This window comes from Mustelus asterias, chromosome 10 (assembly GCF_964213995.1).
Source record: "Mustelus asterias chromosome 10, sMusAst1.hap1.1, whole genome shotgun sequence".
NCBI lineage: Eukaryota > Metazoa > Chordata > Chondrichthyes > Carcharhiniformes > Triakidae > Mustelus > Mustelus asterias.
In genome coordinates this window covers 1109975-1132368 of record NC_135810.1, presented here as the reverse complement: position 1 = coordinate 1132368, position 22394 = coordinate 1109975, and the positions used below count along the sequence as shown (strand labels likewise).

The following is a 22394-nucleotide window of genomic DNA, read 5'->3' as shown; positions in this document are numbered from 1 at the left end:
CGGTGCGGCATTCCCTCAGTACTGACCCTCTAACAGTGCGGCACTCCCTCAGTACTGACCCTCTGACAGTGAGGCACTCCCTCAGTACTGACCCTCTGACAGTGTGGCACTCCCTCAGTACTGACCCTCTGACAGTGCGGTACTCCCTCAGTACTGACCCTCTGACAGTGCAGCACCCCCTCAGTACTGACCCTCTGACAGTGCAGCACTCCCTCAGTACTGACCCTCTGACAATGCGGCACTCCCTCAGTACTGACCCTCTGACAGTGCGGCACTCCCTCAGTACTGACACTCTGACAGTGCGGCACTCCCTCAGTACTGACCCTCTGACAGTGCGGCACTCCCTCAGTACTGACCCTCTGACAGTGCAGCACTCCCTCAGTACTGACCCTCTGACAGTGTGGCACTCCCTCAATACTGACCCTCTGACAGTGCGGCACTCCCTCAGTACTGACCCTCTAACGGTGCGGCACTCCCTCAGTACTGACCCTCTAACAGTGCGGCACTCCCTCAGTACTGACCCTCTGACAGTGTGGCACTCCCTCAGTACTGACCCTCTGACAGTGCGGCACTCCCTCAGTACTGACCCTCTGACAGTGCGGTACTCCCTCAGTACTGACCCTCTGACAGTGCAGCACCCCCTCAGTACTGACCCTCTGACAGTATGGCACTCCCTCAGTACTGATCCTCTGACAGTGCAGCACTCCCTCAGTACTGACCCTCTGACAGTGCAGCACTCCCTCAGCACTGACCCTCTGACAGTGCGGCACTCCCTCAGTACTGACCCTCTGACAGTGCGGCACTCCCTCAGTACTGACCCTCTGACAGTGCGGCACTCCCTCAGTACTGACCCTCTGACAATGCGGCACTCCCTCAGTACTGACCCTCTGACAGTGCGGCACTCCCTCAGTACTGACCCTCTGACAATGCGGCACTCCCTCAGTACTGACCCTCTGACAGTGCGGCACTCCCTCAGTACTGACCCTCTGACAGTGCGGCACTCCCTCAGTACTGACCCTCTGACAGTGCGGTACTCCCTCAGTACTGACCCTCTGACAGTGCAGCACCCCCTCAGTACTGACCCTCTGACAGTATGGCACTCCCTCAGTACTGATCCTCTGACAGTGCAGCACTCCCTCAGTACTGACCCTCTGACAGTGCAGCACTCCCTCAGCACTGACCCTCTGACAGTGCGGCACTCCCTCAGTACTGACCCTCTGACAGTGCGGCACTCCCTCAGTACTGACCCTCTGACAGTGCGGCACTCCCTCAGTACTGACCCTCTGACAATGCGGCACTCCCTCAGTACTGACCCTCTGACAGTGCGGCACTCCCTCAGTACTGACCCTCTGACAATGCGGCACTCCCTCAGTACTGACCCTCTGACAGTGCGGCACTCCCTCAGTACTGACCCTCTGACAGTGCGGCACTCCCTCAGTACTGATCCTCTGACAGTATGGCACTCCCTCAGTACTGATCCTCTGACAGTGCAGCACTCCCTCGGTACTGACCCTCTGACAATGCGGCACTCCCTCAGTACTGACCCTCTGACAGTGCGGCACTCCCTCAGTACTGACACTCTGACAGTGCGGCACTCCCTCAGTACTGACCCTCTGACAGTGCGGCACTCCCTCAGTACTGACCCTCTGACAGTGCAGCACTCCCTCAGTACTGATCCTCTGACAATGCGGCACTCCCTCAGTACTGACCCTCTGACAATGCGGCACTCCCTCAGTACTGACCCTCTGACAGTGCAGCACTCCCTCAGCACTGACCCTCTGACAATGCGGCACTCCCTCAGTACTGACACTCTGACAGTGCGGCACTCCCTCAGTACTGACCCTCTGACAATGCGGCACTCCCTCAGTACTGACCCTCTGACAGTGTGGCACTCCCTCAGCACTGACCCTCTGACAATGCGGCACTCCCTCAGCACTGACCCTCTGACAATGCGGCACTCCCTCAGTTCTGGAGTGTGCTTGTGAGCTTCCAGCTCTGTGATTGATAAGTGAGGGATTTTCCCTGTGATCCAAGAAGTAGAATTGTTGTGTGTGGGATTGTGCTCTGTGGGAGCGAGAGGCTGGGAGAGGATTGGAGAGGCTGCTGTATTGAGAATCTGTGGACCAGTCAAGTGGAGAATTGTTGTGATGTTTTTGTTTATTAGCAGTAAGATTGGTTGCAGCCGGGTTCCTGTCAGGACCCGATGATCTCCAATCCATGCACTGACCCAGCAACTATTTGTGCTGAACTGCCCACAAACATTGCGCCTGAAAGTGATTCATCGTGAGTGGATTCCTCGAGAGATTTTCAATTCCCAGATTAACTTTCATACCCAGTGACCCCTGACCCAGTCACTGATTTGATTTATCATTATCGCTTGTATTAACATACAGTGAAAAGTATTGCTTCTTGTGCTATACAGACAAAGCATACCGTTCATAGAGAAGGAAAGGAGCGAGTACAGAATGTAGTGTTACAGTCATAGCTAGGGTGCAGAGAAAGATCAACTCAGTGCAAGGTAAATCCATTCAAAAGTCTGACAGCAGCAGGGAAGAAACTGTTCTTGAGTCGGTTGGTACGTGACCCCAGACTTTTGTATCTTTTTCCCGACGGAAGAAGATGGAAGAGAGAATGTCCGGGGTGCGTGTTGTTCTTAATTATGCTGGCTGCTTTCCTGAAGCAGGAAGTGTAGACAGAGTCAATGGATGGGAGGCTGGTTTGCGTGATGGACTGGGCTTCCTTCACGACCCTTTGTAGATCCTTGCGGTCTTGGGCAGAGCAGGAGCCATACCAAGCTGTGATACATCCGGAAAGAATGCTTTCTATGGCGCATCTGTAAAAGTTGGTGAGAGTCGTAGTGGACATGCCAAATTTCCTTAGCCTTCTGAGAAGGTCAGTACTGAGGGAGTGCCGCACTGTCAGAGGGTCAGTACTGAGGGAGTGCCGCACTGTCAGTGGGTCAGTACTGAGGGAGTGCTGCACTGTCAGAGGGTCAGTACCGAGGGAGTGCTGCAATGTCAGAGGGTCAGTACTGAGGGAGTGCTGCACTGTCAGAGGGTCAGTACTGAGGGAGTGCTGCACTGTCAGAGGGTCAGTACTGAGGGAGTGCTGCACTGTCAGAGGGTCAGTACTGAGGGAGTGCCGCACTGACAGAGGGTCAGTACTGAGGGAGTGCCGCACTGTCAGAGGGTCAGTACTGAGGCAGTGCTGCAATGTCAGAGGGTCAGTAGTGAGGGAGTGCCGCACTGTCAGACGGTCAGTACTGAGGGAGTGCCGCACTGTCAGAGGGTCAGTACTGAGGGAGCGCCGCACTGTCAGAGGGTCAGTGCTGAGGGAGTGCTGCACTGTCAGATGGTCAGTACTGAGGGAGCGCCGCACTGTCAGAGGGTCAGTGCTGAGGGAGTGCCGCACTGTCAGATGGTCAGTACTGAGGGAGTGCTGCACTGTCAGAGGGTCAGTACTGAGGCAGTAGCGCACTGTCAGAGGGTCAGTACTGAGGGAGTGCCGCACTGTCAGAGGGTCAGTACTGAGGGAGTGCCGCACTGTCAGAGGGTCAGTACTGAGGGAGTGCTGCACTGTCAGACGGTCAGTACTGAGGGAGTGCCGCACTGTCAGACGGTCAGTACTGAGGGAGTGCCGCACTGTCAGAAGGTCAGTACTGAGGCGTTGGTGGGCTTCTTTAACTATAGTGTCGGCATGGAGGGACCAGGACAGGTTGTTGGTGATCTGGACACCTAAAAACGTGAAGATCTTGACCATTTCCACTTTGTCCCTATTGATGTAGACAGGGCCATGTCCTCCACTACGCTTCCTGATGTCGATCACTATCTCCTTCGTTTTGATGACATTGAGGGAGAGATTATTATGCACCTTAGACTCAGACAATGAGACTCAGGGCCAAGCAATGAACTCCAGGCATGTCCATTAAGGGTAAACGTTTGTGAATGCATAACAAATTGGCTGAAATTTAAAAGAAAGATTGTGTGTTTGATCTGGGAATTCTATTGAGGGGAGAGGCTGCGGGGGGGAAGGGGTCAGTAAGAATTGCTGGAGCAACTTCAGTGATCTGAGCCTGAAACCTGAAGCACCTGATTCCAGCTGGCCTGAGAGCAAAGAGGATGTGTGTGATCTGAGATTGCGACTCAGAGTTGACAGAATGAGCTGGATAAAATATCAAAATGGGCAGATTAGTGACAGAGAAACTTTAGCATTGAGAAGAGCGAGGTGTAAAACAACAAACGGTGAAGGGACAATATTCACATCTGTGAAGGTGACAGGTTAAGTTGAAAAGGGAAAATGTCGGCAGGATCTGGTGAACTGAGGGATGATCGGAACACGGAACTCAGGATTATTTGGGGAAAATGGAGACACTGCAGTTCGGAGATATAGGGCTGTTTGGCTGGGTAAATAGAGATGGGCTGAAAGGTCTTACCTCCTCTGTAATTATCTTCTGATTAATTATTTGGGCCAGGATTTTCCGTTCCCACGGAACTGCAAATTTCCGCAAAAAGTCAATGCACCTGCAGCTGGTTGGTCAACTTTCTGTCCCGCCTGAGGGAGTTCCCTCTGAGGATGAGAGTGGGAAATCCAGCCAGATAGAGCCATTGAGGTTACAGCATGGAAACAGGCCCTTCGGCCCAACTTGTCCATGCTGCCCAGTTTTTATCATTAAACTAATCCCAATTGCCCGCATTTGGCCCATATCCCTCTATACCCATCTTACCCATGTAACTGTCTAAACGCTTTTTAAAAGATAAAATTGTACCCGCCTCTACAACTACCTCTGGCAGCTCGTTCCAGACACTCACCACCCTCTGTGTGAAAAAATTGCCCCTCGAGACACTTTTGTATCTCTCCCCTCTCACCTTAAACCTATGCCCTCTAGTTTTAGACTCCCCCATCTTTGGGAAAAGATATTGACGATCGAGCTGATCTGTGCCCGATCATTTTGTTTTTTCTACATTTCCTAAGCATTTATCTGTGGGTGGAAATTTCAATCCATTTTGCTCAGCATCGATCTGTTGGTTTGAACTGCAGACGCAGTTTGGGCTGGAGCAGGAGAAAGGAACAGGTTGCCCCCCCCCCCCAACCCTCCTCCCACCCTCCCCCCCCCCACCCCCCTCACCGCCGCCCCGCTGTTAAATGCCAGAATTCCACTAAGATATCCAATTACTCACACACCTCCCCCCCTCCCCTCCCCTCCCCTCCTGGAAAGTACTGGCTCCTTTTGAGGAGTAGGAAGTCTCACAATACCAGGTTAGTCAAGTCTTAAAGGTACAGACAATGTGAATGGAGAGAGGGTTAAGCACAGGTTAAAGAGATGTGTATTGTCTCCAGACAGGACAGTGAGTGAGATTTTTGCCATCCCAGGCAAGTTGTGGGGGTTACAGATAGTGTGACATGAACCCAAGATCCCGGTTGAGGCCGTCCTCATGTGTGTGGAACTTGGCTATCAGTCTCTGCTCAGCGACTCTGCGCTGTCGTGTGTCGTGAAGGCCGTCTTGGAGAACGCTTACCCGAAGATCAGAGGCTGAATGCCCGTGACTGCTGAAGTGTTCCCCAACAGGAAGGGAACACTCCTGCCTGGTGATTGTCGAGCGGTGTTCATTCATCCGTTGTCGTAGCGTCTGCATGGTTTCCCCAATGTACCATGCCTCGGGACATCCTTTCCTGCAGCGTATCAGGTAGACAACGTTGGCCGCGTTGCAAGAGTATGTACCGTGTACCTGGTAGATGGTGTTCTCACGTGAGATGATGGCATCCGTGTCGATGATCCGGCACGTCTTGCAGCGGTTGCTGTGGCAGGGTTGTGTGGTGTCGTGGTCACTGTTCTCCTGAAGGCTGGGTAGTTTGCTGCGGACAATGGTCTGTTTGAGGTTGTGCAGTTGTTTGAAGGCAAGAAGTGGGGGTGTGGAGATGGCTTTGGCGAGATGTTCGTCTTCATCAATGACATGTTGAAGGCTCCGGAGGAGATGTCGTAGCTTCTCCGCTCCGGGGAAGTACTGGACGACGAAGGGTACTCTGTCCACCGTGTCCCGTGTGTGTCTTCTGAGGAGGTCGGTGCGGTTTTTCGCTGTGGCGCGTCGGAACTGTTGATCGATGAGTCGAGCACCATATCCTGTTCTTATGAGGGCATCTTTCAGCGTCTGGAGGTGTCTGTTGCGATCCTCCTCATCCGAGCAGATCCTGTGTATTCGGAGGGCTTGTCCGTAGGGGATGGCTTCTTTAACGTGTTTAGGGTGGAAGCTGGAGAAGTGGAACATCATGAGGTTATCCGTGGGCTTGCGGTACAGTGAGGTGCTGAGGTGACCGTCCTTAATGGAGATGCGTGTGTCCAAGAATGCAACCGATTCCGGAGAGTCGTCCATGGTGAGTCTGATGGTGGGATGGAACTTGTTGATGTCATCATGGAGTTGTTTCAGTGATTGTTCACCATGACTCCAAAGGAAGAAAATGTCATCGATGTATCGAGTGTATAGCATCGGTTGAAGATCCTGTGCGGTGATGAGGTCTTGTTCGAACCTGTGCATGAAGATGTTGGCATATTGAGGTGCGAATTTGGTCCCCATGGCTATTCCATGTGTCTGGATGAAGAACTTGTTGAAGGTGAATACGTTGTGGTCCAGGATGAAGCAGATAAGTTGTAGAATTGCATCTGGAGATTGGCAGTTGTCAGCGTTGAGTACTGAGGCAATGCTGTCGTCGTGGGGGATACTGGTGTAGAATGCCGAGACATCCATTGTGACGGCATGTGTGCTGAGTTTCTGTAGGAAGTCCGTAGTGTCACGACAGAACATAGAACATAGAAAGCCACAGCACAAACAGGCCCTTCGGCCCACAAGTTGCGCCGATCACATCCCCACCTCTAGGCCTATCTATAGCCCTCAATCCCATTAAATCCCATGTACTCATCCAGAAGTCTCTTAAAAGACCCCAACGAGTTTGCCTCCACCACCACCGACGTCAGCCGATTCCACTCACCCACCACCCTCTGAGTGAAAAACTTACCCCTGACATCTCCTCTGTACCTACCCCCCAGCACCTTAAACCTGTGTCCTCTCGTAGCAACCATTTCAGCCCTTGGAAATAGCCTCTGGGAGTCTACCCTATCCAGACCTCTCAACATCTTGTAAACCTCTATCAGGTCACCTCTCATCCTTCGTCTCTCCAGGGAGAAGAGACCAAGCTCCCTCAACCTATCCTCATAAGGCATGCCCCCCAATCCAGGCAACATCCTTGTAAATCTCCTCTGCACCCTTTCAATGGCTTCAACATCTTTCCTGTAATGAGGTGACCAGAACTGCGCGCAGTACTCCAAGTGGGGTCTAACCAGGGTCCTATAAAGCTGCAGCATTATCTCCCGACTCCTAAACTCAATCCCTCGATTAATGAAGGCCAGTACGCCGTACGCCTTCTTGACCGCATCCTCCACTTGCGAGGCCGATTTAAGAGTCCTATGGACCCGGACCCCAAGGTCCTTCTGATCCTCTACACTGCTAAGAATGGTACCCTTCATATTATACTGCTGCTTCATCCCATTGGATCTGCCAAAATGGATCACCACACACTTATCCGGGTTGAAGTCCATCTGCCACTTCTCCGCCCAGTCTTGCATTCTATCTATGTCTCGCTGCAACTTCTGACATCCCTCCAAACTATCCACAACACCACCTACCTTGGTGTCGTCAGCAAACTTACCAACCCATCCCTCCACTTCCTCATCCAGGTCATTTATGAAAATGACAAACAGCAAGGGTCCCAGAACAGATCCCTGGGGCACTCCACTGGTCACTGACCTCCATGCAGAGAAAGACCCCTCCACAGCCACTCTCTGCCTTCTGCAGGCAAGCCAGTTCTGGATCCACAAGGCAACAGCCCCTTGGATCCCATGCCCTCTCACTTTCTCAAGAAGTCTTGCATGGGGGACCTTATCGAACGCCTTGCTGAAGTCCATATAGACCACATCCACCGCTCTTCCTTCGTCAATGTGTTTGGTCACATTTTCAAAGAACTCAACCAGGCTTGTAAGGCACGACCTGCCCTTGACAAAGCCGTGCTGACTACTTTTGATCATACTAAACTTCTCTAGATGATCATAAATCCTGTCTCTCAGGATCCTCTCCATCAACTTACCAACCACTGAGGTTAGACTCACCGGTCGGTAATTTCCCGGGCTGTCCCTGTTCCCTTTCTTGAATATAGGGACCACATCTGCAATCCTCCAATCCTCCGGAACCTCTCCCGTCTCCATCGACGATGCAAAGATCATCGCCAAAGGCTCCGCAATCTCCTCCCTCGCCTCCCACAGTAACCTGGGGTACATCCCATCCGGTCCCGGCGACTTACCAACCTTGATGCCATTCAATAGTTCCAACACATCCTCTTTCTTTATGTCCACATGCTCGATCCTTTCTGTCCACCGCAAACCAGCAGTACAACCACCCAGATCCCTTTCCACCGTGAATACCGAGGTAAAGTATTCATTAAGCAGCTCCGCCATTTCTAACGGTTCCGCACAAACCTTTCCCCCTTCACCTTTTAAGGGTCCTATGCCTTCACATCTCATCCTTTTACTCTTGACATATTTGTAGAAAGCCTTGGGATTCTCCTTAATCTTACCCGCCAAGGCCTTCTCATGACCCCTTCTCGCTCTCCTAATTTCCTTCTTAAGCTCCTTCCTACATCCCGTATACTCCTCTAAATCCTTAACACCTCCTAGCTCTCTGAACCTTCTGTACGCCTCTCTTTTCTTATTCACCAGGTTCATCACAACCTTCGTGCACCACGGTTCCCGTACCCTACCAACACCCCCCTGTCTCATCGGAACGTTGTCATGCAGAGCTCCAGACAAACATTCCTTGAAAAACCTCCACTTTCCTTCGGTACTTTTCCCCAAGAATGCCTCCTTCCAATTTACCTGTCTAATTTCCTCCCTGATGACACTGTATTTCCCTTTACTCCAGAGAAACACTTTCCTAGCCTGCCTGATCCTATCTCTTTCCAATGCTATCGTGAAGGAGATAGAATTATGATCGCTATCCCCAAGATGCTCACCCACTGAGAGATCCTCCACCTGTCCAGGTTCATTAGCCAGCACCAGATCAAGTACAGCCTCTCCTCTAGTAGGCTTATCCACATACTGTGTCAGGAAACTCTCCTGGACACACCTAACAAACTCCTCTCCATCCAAACCCCTAGCCCTAGGGATATTCCAATCTATGTTTGGGAAATTAAAATCTCCCATCACGACAACTCTGTTATTCCTACATCTCTCCAGGATCTGTTTCCCCATCTGCTCCTCAACATCTCTGTTACTATTGGGCGGCCTATAGAAAACACCCAGCAACGTTACCGACCCCTTCCTGTTCCTCACCTCCACCCACAGAGACTCCGTAGTCAATCCCTCCACGGCGTCCACCTTCTCTACAGCCGTGACACTATCCCTGATCAACAGTGCCACTCCCCCCCCTCTCTTGCCTCCCTCCCTGTCCTTCCTGAAACATCTAAAACCCGGCACCTGAAGCACCCAGTCCTGTCCCTGAGACATCCAAGTCTCCGTAATGGCCACCACATCACAATTCGAAGCAGCAATCCACGCTCTAAGCTCATCCACTTTATTCACTACACTCCTGGCATTAAAATAGACACATCTCAGACCTTCAGCCTGAGCACTTCCCTTCTCCATCACTCGTCTAACCTCCCTCTTACCCTGTTTACATTCCTTATCTATTTGCGAGCTAACCTCCTCGCTCTCAGTCCCCTCATTTCGATTCCCTCCCCCCAACCTTTCTAGTTTAAAGTCTCTCCAGTAGCCTTAGCCAACCTTCCCGCCAGGATATTGGTCCCCCTGGGATTCAAGTGCCACCCGTCTTTTTTAAACAGGTCACACCTGCCCCTAAAGAGGTCCCAATGATCCAAGTACCCAAATCCTTGTCCCTTGCTCCAGTCCCTCAGCCACGCATTCATTCTCCACCGATTCCTGTTCTCACTCTCCCGCGGCACAGGCAGCAATCCCGAGATTACTACCTTTGCATTCCTCTTTCTCAGCTGTCTACCTAACTCCCTATATTCTCTTTTCATGACCCCTTCCCTCTTCCTACCTATGTCAGCAGTACCTATATGCATCACGACCTTCGGCTCCTCTCCCTCCCCCTTCAGGATTTCTGGGACTCGACCAGAGACATCCCGGACCCCTGCACCAGGGAGGCAAACCACCATCCGAGAGTCCCGTCTGTGTCCGCAAAAACGCCTATCTGACCCCCTCACCGTAGAGTCCCCAATTAGCACTACCCTCCTTGGCTGGGGGTTCTTTGTACAATGGGTTTCAGGATGCTCTTGACATAGCCGGAGAGGTTCTCACACAGGGTCCCATTGCCTGATACGATGGGACGGCCGGGTGTGTTTGCCTTGTGTATCTTCGGGAGGCAGCAGAGATCTCCAACGCGGGGAGTACGTGGGATGAGAACACGGAGGGTGCTCTGAAGGTCCGGATCAAAGGTCTTGATCAGAGTGTTGGGTTGACGGGTGTGTTCTTTGGTCGGACCTGCGGGTAACTGTCTGTAGTGTTCTGTTGTTCAGTTGTCGGTACACTTCTTTGCAGTAATCCGTTCTGTTCAGTATGACGATGGCCCCTCCTTTGTCTGCTGGTTTGATGACAATGTTGCGGTTGGTCTTGAGAGCGCAGATGGCGTTGCGTTGTGCTTGGGTGACGTTCGGGCTGTCTTGTGAGTGCGGCTGGTGAATCTGGCATTGACGCACCTCCTGGCGGCTTGGGCATACATGTCGAGTCGAGGGCAGCGGCCTTCCGGCGGAGTCCAATTCGACTCTTTCCTCTTCGGATGCTGCACCGCGGATCTCTCTGTCGGCTGTTCCGGTTCATTGGCTGTCTCATTGTGTTCGCTGTTGGCCTCTTGGTGTTTGTGGACCATCAAGCATTTCACTGTACCGGAAGCCCGAAAGATGCCCTCACAAGAACAGGATATGGCGCTCGACTCATCGATCGACAGTTCCAACGCACCACAGCGAAAAACCACACCGACCTCCTCAGAAGACAAACACGGGAAACGGTGGACAGAGTACCCTTCGTCGTCCAGTACTTCCCCGGAGCGGAGAAGCTACGGCATCTCCTCCGGAGCCATCAACATGTCATTGATGAAGACGAACATCTCGCCAAGGCCATCCCCACACCCCCACTTCTTGCCTTCAAACAACCGCACAACCTCAAACAGACCATTGTCCGCAGCAAACTACCCAGCCTTCAGGAGAACAGTGACCACGACACCACACAACCCTGCCACAGCAACCTCTGCAAGACGTGCCGGATCATCGACATGGATGCCATCATCTCACGTGAGAACACCATCCACCAGGTACATGGTACATATTCTTGCAACTCGGCCAACGTTGTCTACCTGATCCGCTGCAGGAAAGGATGTCCCGAGGCATGGTACATTGGGGAAACCATGCAGACGCTACGACAACGGATGAATGAACATCGCTCGACAATCACCAGGCAGGAGTGTTCCCTTCCAGTCGAGGAACACTTCAGCAGTCACGGGCATTCAGCCTCTGATCTTCGGGTAAGCGTTCTCCAAGTCGGCCTTCACGACACACGACAGCGCAGAGTCGCTGAGCAGAATTTGATAGCCAAGTTCCGCACACATGAGGACAGCCTCAACTGGGATCTTGGGTTCATGTCACACTATCTGTAACCCCCACGACTTGCCTGGACTTGCAAAATCTCACTAACTGTCCTGGCTGGAGACAATACACATCTCTTTAACCTGTGCTTAACCCTCTCTCCACTCACATTGTCTGTACCTTTAAGACTTGATTACCTGTAAAGACTCGCATCCCAACCATTATCTTGTAAATTGAGTTTGTGTCTGTATATACCCTGTTTGTGAACACAACTCCCACTCACCTGAAGAAGGAGCGAAACTCCGAAAGCTTGTGCTACCAAATAAACCTGTTGGACTTTAACCTGGTGTTGTGAGACTTCTCACTGTGCTTACCCCAGTCCAACGCCGGCATCTCCACATCCTTTTGAAGATCCAGTTTCTCTGGGAATTACCTGGAGTGGAGTCCAGTATCAGAGCCTGGCCTCACTGAGTGGACAGTGAGAAGGAATGAAATCTTTAGCCTGTGTCCAGTCCTGCTTCCCACTGCAGCTGAACTTTGAACTGCCCAGACGAAGGTCAGCGAAGGACGCGTTCGCACAGTTCAGGAGGTGAAGCGGGGAGCTGCAATCTTTGTGACCTCAGTTTCTGGAGTAACTGGTTTGATGTTTTTGTGCCCTGGATTGAGGTTTGGAATTCATAGCATGAGAAGCAAACTCCTGAAAGTTCACAAGAGGAAAGGGGTTCTTTAAAGTTCAGGATGTTTGTTGGGAGTTTTTGCTGAAACTATCAACCTCGGTATAGGTCATCAGCCAATGGTGTCACGGGAGAACATGCTTGATGTAAAAGGACATCGGCTGCCTGGTTTTGTGAAGACAACTCGACCAATGCTCAGGAAATTAAATGTTGACTTAAAGAACCCTGTGTCTGGTCAGCTTCAACCAGGGCCTGTGTTAATGCAGAGAGTAACAGCGGTTTGGGTGAGATGGTTGATTTTGATTTGATTTGATTTGATTTATTATTGTCACATGTGTTAACATACAGTGAAAAGTATTGTTTCTTGCGCACTATACAGACAAAGCATACCGCTCATAGAGAAGGAAAGGAGAGAGTGCAGAATGTAGTGTTACACTCATAGCTAGGATGTAGAATGAAGTTTTCGAAGCACAGAACGAGAGTAAAAGATAGAATTAGAAGGTGTGCTGGACACAGCTCGCAAGACATCACTTCGCTGCGGCGCCATCTTGGAATGGGGTTCTGGGTGCAGTCAGTCCTGCTCCTGTCAATAACACATTCCAATTACACACTCCATTAATACAAGAACAAAACTGAGGGAAAAATGGAACTAATCGATCATCAAGATAAAGTTACAGATTCCACAGCACAGAATCAGACCATTCGACCCGTCTGCTCCGTGCTGGTTTTTCTGTTCCACAAGAGCTTCCTCCCACCCCTGCCACCCTATTAGCGAATACTTCTATTCCCGTCCCCTCGTGTTTATCGAGCTTCGCCTTCAATGTATCAATACCATTCACCTCACCCTCTCTCTCTGGCAGTTATGTACTCCATGGGCACTGTGGGCAGTGTCCAGTGGAGGTAGGGGAGTGCCCGCTCGCTGGTGAGCTGGCGAGAGGTCAGCATTACATCTTCCAAATCAAACTGCTGCGACAGGCTTAACTGGACAACGGTTAGCCAATCCCGGGATCAGAAATCCTGCCTGCCGAGAGCTGCTGGCCAGTCAGAGGCCGGGAATGTGGTGATTGTTGCCGGTACGGAGCCTCCGGAGGTCCTGGATTGTGCTGATAGTGGGAGCAGGGGTTCGTGGGGTGGGGGTCACGGGGGAGGAGAGAGGTCAGTAGCAAGGAGCTGGTGGGGCGGGGGGGGGGGAGGGGCTACCCCTATTGTCAATGTCAGGGTCCCTCGGTCAGACACTGAGGCCAGAATTTTCCGGATGTTCATGCCCCGCTGTCACTGCAAGAGAAGACGGAGAATCCGGCGCTCAGCCAAGTCCGTGCAGCGGGACTGGAGAATCCCGCCGGCGTGAACCGCCTGGATGTTCTGCTCCCAGTGTCTGGGGCCCAGTCCGGGGAGGTATCGATCACATTTATTTATTGTGCTGCACACAGCGTGACTCTGGCCGACTGCCGGGTCAGTGCCAGGGGGAGGAGACTCTTGTTGGGCGTTAACTGCCCATTTAAAGGCATCAGTTAGCAGCAGGACAGGAAGATTGTTCCTCGGCCTTCCTCCATCAATATGATCAGATTGGAGGTGGGAAGGCAGAGGGGACCTCTCCCACCTGGTTAAATGCCCCCCGCCGCCCCCCCCCCCCCCCCGCCCACCCACTAAACGTGCCACCGGGGAGGGCATTAAATCCCACCAGCTGTTTCTAATTGATAGCGTTCCGATTAGAACCACATTTATTGTGCCGTCATTATTGCTGCGAGTCTTTTCCCAGGAACCTGACATCCTGCTTTGCGGGAATGTGTATAAATCAGACACTACATTTCTGCTTTGATATTTTTAACTGTTTTTTCAAGATTTCTGTCATCTTTCATCCATTTTGTGATTCTGTTCATGACCTTCCGACTGTTTCAGAGACAAAGAGGCTGCAAAGTTACAAATAACAATCTCTCTGACTCGGAATACCGGACACTATCCCTGCCAGCCCTCCGGAAACACTCGGAGCTGTTGGATGTGGTTAACATCATACCCCTCGCCCCGTTGTCCAGTCACGGCCCTTTCCCATCGGGACATGGCCGGAACATTTCCAACAATATCATCCCAGCATTCCCATCAACTCCAGAATTCCCAAAAACATCATCCCGATTCCTTCATCCCTCAGGACAATGTCACATCCACCCATAAAGTTAGAACAGGCAGGCTGAGTGTGCAAGGGGCAGGGAGGCCGAGTGTGCAAGGAGCAGTGAGGTCAAGTGTGCAAGGAGCAAGGAGGCTGAGTGTGCAAGGACAATGAGGCCAAGTGTGCAAGGAGCAGGGAGGCTGAGTGTGCAAGGGGCAGTGAGGTCAAGTGTGCAAGGAGCAGGGAGGCTGAGTGTGCAAGGGGCAGTGAGGTCAAGTGTGCAAGGAGCAGGGAGGCTGAGTGTGCAAGGGGCAGTGAGGTCAAGTGTGCAAGGAGCAGGGAGGCTGAGTGTGCAAGGGGCAGTGAGGTCAAGTGTGCAAGGGGCAGTGAGGTCAAGTGTGCAAGTGGCAAGGAGGCCGAGTGTGCAAGGGGCAGGGAGGCCGAGTGTGCAAGGGGGAGGGAGGCCAAGTGTGCAAGGGGCAAGGAGGCCGAGTGTGCAAGGAGCAGGGGGGCTGAGTGTGCAAGGGGCAGGGAGGCCGAGTGTGCAAGGAGCAAGAAGGCCAAGTGTGCAAGGGGCAGTGAGGCCAAGTGTGCAAGGGGCAGTGAGGTCAAGTGTGCAAGGAGCAGGGAGGCTGAGTGTGCAAGGAGCAGGGAGGCCGAGTGTGCAAGGAGCAGGGAGGCTGAGTGTGCAAGGGACAAGACAGCCGAGTGTGCAAGGGGCAGGAAGGCCGAGTGTGCAAGGGACAAGACGGCCGAGTGTGCAAGGGACAGGGAGGCTGAGTGTGCAAGGGGCAGGGAGACCGAGTGTGCAAGGGGCAGGGAGGCCGGGTGTGCGAGGGGCAAGAAGGCCAAGTGTGCAAGGGGCAGGGAGGCTGAGTGTGCAAGGGGCAAGAAGGCCGAATGTGCAAGTAGCAGGGAGGCCGAGTGTGCAAGGGGCAGGGAGGCCGAGTGTGCAAGGGGCAGGGAGGCTGAGTGTGCAAGGGGCAGGGAGGCTGAGTGTGCAAGGGGCAGGGAGGCTGAGTGTGCAAGGGGCAGTGAGGTCAAGTGTGCAAGGAGCAGTGAGGTCAAGTGTGCAAGGGGCAAGGAGGCCAAGTGTGCAAGGGGCAGGGAGGCCGAGTGTGCAAGGAGCAAGAAGGCCGAGCGTGCAAGGGGCAGTGAGGTCAAGTGTGCAAGGGGTGGGAGGCTGAGTGTGCAAGGGGCAGGGAGGCTGAGTGTGCAAGGGGCAGGGAGGCTGAGTGTGCAAGGGGCAGGGAGGCTGAGTGTGCAAGGGGCAGGGGGGCCGAGTGTGCAAGGGGCAGGGGGGCCGAGTGTGCAAGGAGCAGGGAGACTGAGTGTGCAAGGAGCAGGGAGGCAGAGTGTGCAAGGGGCAGGGAGGCCGAGTGTGCAAGGGGCAGGGAGACTGAGTGTGCAAGGGGCAAGGAGGCCGAGTGTGCAAAGGGGAAGGAGGCCGAGTGTGCAAGGGGCAAGGAGGCTGAGTGCAAGGAGCAGGAAGGCTGAGTATGCAAGGAGCAGGGAGGCCGAGTGTGCAAGGGGCAGGGAGGCCGAGTGTGCAAGGGGCAGGGAGGCAGAGTGTGCAAGGGGCAAGGAGGCCGAGTGTGCAAGGGGCAAGGAGGCCGAGTGTGCAAGGGGCAGGGGGCCGAGTGTGCAAGGAGCAGGGAGGCCGAGTGTGCAAGGGGCAGGGACAATGAGTGTGCCAGGAGCAGGGAGGCCGAGTGTGCAAGGGGCGGGGACAATGAGTGTGCAAGGGGCAGGATTGCTGAGCGTGCAAGGGTCTGTCGTAATGAGGTGTGTACTGACTGTCTCCAGCTCACTGTAACTGAGACTCACACTGTCAGGCAGACGGGTTTATGGGATATTTTGGGTCAAGGTCTCCACTTGTTTGATTCTCATTCCCATTGGTTTTTATTTCGGGACAGGTTTAATGAAACATTTTGTTCCGGAATAAGCAGCAAGTGAAGTCTCGGCACATTGAACATCCTGCTCGGGAGCAGAGGGAATATCCAGAGGATTATTAACGCCTGAAAATTTCCCGGGATATAAACATGAGGTAAGCTTTTTCCATCTTCCTCATTGTGACACGGACAAAACAACAAAACAATAGAACTGATGGGAAACCTGTCCAAACATCCACAGCCACGCAGTGACGGGATTGCAGTTTTTAAATTTAGCTTAAAATGAGTTGACAAAAACAGATGGGGAATAATGTGTAAAAATATGAAGTTGACTGGGATAAAATATTGAGATTTAAAACAGCTGCTGCAGAAAGTGGATTTTATTACAAAACTTCACAATTCTATCAATTTATAAATCAATTAAACATCAGATCACCCAAATCCCCAAAAGGAAGCCCGAGAAAGGTGACAATGGAGTTTGATCATCTTCAAATCCCATCGAACAACATAGCAAACCCCACACTGACCATCACCCACACTGACCCATCGCCCAGACTGACCATCACCCAGACTGACGATCGCCCACACTGACCATCGCCCACACTGACCATCACCCAGACTGACCCATCGCCCACACTGACCATCGCCCACACTGACCATCGCCCACACTGACCATCACCCACACTGACCCATTGCCCACACTGACCCATCACCCACACTGACCATCGCCCACACTGACCATCACCCACACTGACCCATTGCCCACACTGACCCATCGCCCACACTGACCATCGGGAGTTGGATGGGATACACACACTGTACCCCATCCAACTCCCCACCCTCACACACACACTGTACCCCATCCAACTCCCCACCCTCACACACACACTGTACCCCATCCAACACCCCACCCTCACACACACACTGTACCCCATCCAACTCCCCACCCTCACACACACACTGTACCCCATCCAACCCCCCACCCTCACACACACACTGTACCCCATCCAACTCCCCACCCTCACACACACACACTGTACCCCATCCAACTCCCCACCCTCACACACACACTGTACCCCATCCAACTCCCCCCCCCTCACACACACACTGTACCCCATCCAACTCCCCACCCTCACACACACTGTACCCCATCCAACTCCCCACCCTCACAAACTGTACCCCATCCAACGCCTCACCCTCACACACACTGTGCCCCACCCCCTTGCCTATCCCTCCCCCCAGTCCCTGCTGCTCCACTAGTTCCTTCCTCGTGATGTTAATCTTTCTCTTTCCAGCTCTGCCCCATTGCTCCGTCTGTTTTTTCCTTCAATCCCAGAGTTAATGGTGACCTTGTGCATCTGTCGGAGAGATTTCCCATTCTTTCTTTTAGAATGAGGTGTTTGGATGTCGTCCCCCCACCCCCGGGTAGATCCTCCCCGGCGGAAAGACCAGCTTGATGTTGTCCCTGAGTTTTGAGAGAAAGTCTCTGATTTATAGATCCTATTGCACATTTTCTGATGTTTCTTTATGATGTGTGACTTCTCTCTAATCGCCGTTTAAACATTTCTATTTATTTTTCAGGTGTCTGTCGTTACAGTTACTTATCCCATTGCTATTGGCTGACACTATTCTAGCTGTAAGTAATACATTCACATTTGGCTCCAAGCGTCAGTTTCCGATCGTGCTAAACCTCCTCAGAATCCCCTGCCCTAAAGTCTCCATCGCCCCAGATGACCGTAGGCTGCTCTCCCCTTTGAGAGTGAGAACTGCCTTTATTGAGTTCAGATTCCACCATCTGCTGTGGCGGGATTCGAACCCGGGTCCCCAGAATATTAGCTGGGTTTCTGGATTAATAGGCAAGCGATAATACCAGTCGGCCATCGCCTCCCCTTGAGTGTGGGGAGGCTAATTCTGTCACAGAGTTCGAAAGGGAATTGGATCATGTAACCGAGAAGGAAACAGTTTTCAGGGCAAGGGTGATGAGGAAATGGCCGAGGCCTTAAACAAGGTTTTTGTGTCGGTCTTCACAGTGGAGGACACAAATAGCTGACCAATAATTGACGGTCATGGGACTGTAGGGGTGAGGACCTTAAAACGATCACTATTACTAAAGAGGTAGTGCTGGATAGGCCAATGGGACTAAAGGTAGACAAGTCCCCTGGTCCGGATGGAATGCATCCCAGGGTACTAAAAGAAACGGCAGAAGTAATAGCAAATGCATTAGTTGTAATTTATCAAAATTCACTGGACTCTGGGGAGGTGCCAGCTGATTAGAAAACAGCTAATGTGACGCCACTGTTTAAAAAAGGAGGCAGACAAAAGGCAGGTAACTACAGGCCGGTTAGCTTAACATCCGTGTGAAGACCGACACAAAAACCTTGTTTAAGGCCTCGGCCATTTCCTCATCACCCTCGCCCTGAAAATGCTGGAATCTATCATTAAGGAAGAAATAGCAGGACACCTGGAAAAGAATGGTTCAATCAAGCAGACACAGCATGGATTCATGAAGGGAAAGTCATATTTGACTAATTTACTGGAATTATTTGAGGATATAACGAGTGCAGTTGACAGAGGGAAACCAATGGAAGTGGTGTATTTAGATTTCCAGAAGGCATTCGATAAGGTGCCTCACAAAAGGTTGCTGCATAAGATAAAGGTACACGGAGTTGGGGGTAAAGTGTTAGCGTGGATTGAGGATTGGCTATCTAACAGAAAGCAGAGAGTCAGAATAAATGGGTGTTTTTCCGGTTGGCAATCAGTGACTAGTGGCGTGCCGCAGGGATCGGTGCTGGGCCCGCAACTATTTACCATATACATAGACGATCTGGAGGAGGGGACCGAGTGTAGGGTAACAAAGTTTGCGGATGACACAAAGATGCGTGGGAAAGCAAATTGCGTGGAGGACACAGAGAGTCTGCAGAGAGATTTGGATAGGCTAAGTGAGTGGGCAAGGATCTGGCAGATGGAGTATAACATTGGTAAGTGTGAGGTTATCCACTTTGGAAGGAATAATAGTAAAATGGACTATTATTTAAACGGTGAAAAATTACAACATGCTACTGTGCAGAGGGACCTGGGGGTCTTTGTGCATGAATCACAAAAACTCAGTTTGCAGGTGCAGCAGGTGGTCAAGAAGGCAAATGGAATGTTGGCCTTTATCGCGAGAGGGATGGAGTATAAAAGCAGGGAGGTCATGCTGCAACTGTACAGGGTACTGGTGAGGCCGCACCTGGGGTACTGTGTACAATTTTGGTCCCCTTATTTAAGAAAGGATATATTAGCTTTGGAGGGGGTACAGAGAAGGTTCACCAGGTTAATTCTGGAGATGAGGGGGTTAGCTTATGAGGAGAGATTGAGTAGACTGGGCTGTACTCATTGGAGTTTAGAAGGTTGAGGGGAGATCTTATAGAGACATATAAGATAATGAAGGGGCTAGACAGGGTAGAAGCAGCGAGGTTATTTCCACTTACAATGGAAACAAGAACTAGGGGGCATAGCCTCAAAATACGGGGGAGTCAATTTAGAACAGAGTTGAGGAGGAACTTCTTCTCCCAGAGGGTAGTGAATCTTTGGAATTCTCTGCCCAATGAAGCAGTAGAGGCTACCTCATTAAATGTGTTTAAGTCACAGATAGATAGATTTTTAACCATTAAGGGAATTAAGGGTTATGGGGAGCGGGCGGGTAAGTGGAACTGAACCCACTATCAGATCAGCTATGATCTTATTGAATGGCGGGGCAGGCTTGAGGGGCTAGGTGGCCTACTCCTGCTCCTATTTCTTATGTTCTTATGACTCTGGGTGCGTTGCTCTTGCCGAAGGCAAGCTAGAATATGATGGGCTGAATGGACACTTTCTTAATCATTCTAATATTCACGCACAAACATGTCAGGTAATTTCATTGATATCAAAATTACTTTGTTGTAACTTAATGTCAATGTTTTAATTTAGCTGCAGTCAGAATTGAGTTTCCCAGAGTGTATCTAACAGACAGAGCAGGAGCAGTTCCAGCTGGATTTATCACCCAGACATTTCCCGATGAATTACACCCACTCCCAGCACGGGAAGATTGTGCTTTTCTGATGTAAATTCCATCCTGCGATGCTACCCAGAGACCTAGTGAACTGATTCAATGTTTTACAGATCAAGCAGCCCTTCTTGTTTTGTTTTTATCTCCTCGAATAAAATGAAGCAAGGCTTTTTTGTAATTTGTTGACTGACGTCCATAAATCTCAGCCCCCCCCGACACAATCTTCCCGCTGCTGAGCTGCCCCTTCCAGCCAGGGACCTGCAGCTCGTTGTAAACGGTGGAATGTCAAACCTCTGAGGTGGAATGTGGAATACAGGACATGGAATGCAATATCTGGAATGACCGATCCAACAATCCCGAGATCCAGTTCCAAAAACAGTGTTTGTTCAGGGCTTTGGAATTCTTGATTCAAGAGCCTGTGGCTTTTCACTGAGAATATTTAATGTGTTTGTGCATTAAGGGAAAAGGAGAGGTACCCGGATAGGACAGGGCAGCAGTCGGTGTAGAAGATCAGCCATGATCTTATTGAATGGTGCAGCAGACTGGAGGGGCCGAATGGCCTCCTCCTGTCGTTCCTGATTTTTATGTGGATCAACTCCTGGGTGTTTGTCAAACCATTGACTGGCAGTGTGTTCATTTATGATTTGATCTGATTTGATTTATTATTGTCACATGTATTAACATACAGTGAAAAGTATTGTTTCTTGCACGCTATACAGACAAAGCATACCGTTCATAGAGAAGGAAAGGAGAGAGAACAAAATGTAGTGTTACAGTCATAGCTGGGGTGTAGAGAAAGATCAACTTAATGCAAAGTAAGTCCATTCAAAAGTCTGACAGCAGCAGGGAAGAAGCTGTTCTTGAGTCGGTTGGTACGTGACCTCAGACTTTTGTATCTTTTTCTCGATGGAAGAAGGTGGAAGAGAGAATGTCCGGGGTGCGTGGGATCCTTAATTATGCCGGTTGGTTTTCCCCGAGGCAGCGGGAAGTGTAGACAGAGTCAATGGATGGGAGGCTGGTTTGCGTGATGGATTGGGCTACATTCATGATCTTTTATAGTTCCTTGCGGTCTTGGGCAGAGCAGGAACCGTACCAAGCTGAATGCTTTCTAGAGTGCATCTGTAAAAGTTGGTGAGAGTTGTAGCTGACATGCCAAATTTCCTTAGTCTTCTGACTTTATTTTCCGAACCTACATAGTGATTGATTAACTTAGACAGTCTGCAAGCTCGAGCCATTCAGCCAGAAGGAGCCAGGGGTCAGCGCAAAGGTTGAGAGTGGGGCCAGGGCACTGGGGATGTGGGGGACATGTGGATGTGGGGGGGTGCAGGGGCATGGGAGGGCATAGGGGTGTGGGAGGGCGCAGTGGTGTGGGGGGGGGGCGCAGGGGCATGGGAGGGCACAGGGGTGTGGGGGGGGGCGCAGTGGCGTGGGGGGGCGCAGGGGTGTGGCGGGGCGCAGTGGCGTGGGAGGGCACAGGGGCATGGGTAGGCACAGGGGCGTGGGAGGGCACAGGGGCGTGGGAGGGCACAGGGGCGTGGGAGGGCGCAGTGGTGTGGGGGGGCGCAGGGGTATGGGAGGGCACAGGGGCATGGGAGGGCACAGGGGTGTGGGGAAGCGCATGGGCATGAAGGGCATGATGAATGCAGGCTCATGGGAGGGTGCGGGGGTGTGGGGGGGCGCAAGGGTGTGGGGGGCGCAGGGGTGTGGGGGGGCGCAGGGGTGTGGGGGGTGGCGCAGGGGTGTGGGGGGCGCAGGGGTGTGGGGGTGGCGCAGGGGCGTGGGCAGGCGCAGGGGTGTGGGGGGGCGCAGGGGTGTGGGGGGGCGGCACAGGGGTGTGGGGGGGCGCAGGGGTGTGGGGGGGCGCAGGGGTGTGGGGGGGCGCAGGGGTGTGGGGGGGCGCAGGGGTGTGGGGGGGCGCAGGGGTGTGGGGGGGCACAGGGGTGTGGGGGGGCGCAGGGGTGTAGGGGGGCACAGGGGTGTGGGGGGGCACAGGGGTGTGGGGGGGCGGCGCAGGGGTGTGGGGGGGCGCAGGGGTGTGGGGGGGCGCAGGTGTGTGG

The 22394-nt window shown here is 52.3% G+C and overlaps 1 protein-coding gene across 1 annotated transcript in view; it reads left to right on the top strand.

Annotated features, from left to right (window-relative positions):
• LOC144499982 (uncharacterized) overlaps nt 1-22394 on the top strand; it is a 173721-nt gene that overhangs the window by 4581 nt on the left and 146746 nt on the right. The window contains exons 2-3 of the mRNA XM_078222719.1: nt 16335-16465; nt 17892-17946. Of these exons, the coding sequence (XP_078078845.1) occupies nt 16461-16465; nt 17892-17946 (60 nt within the window). The 5' untranslated portion in view covers nt 16335-16460. The remainder of the gene's footprint in view (nt 1-16334; nt 16466-17891; nt 17947-22394) is intronic.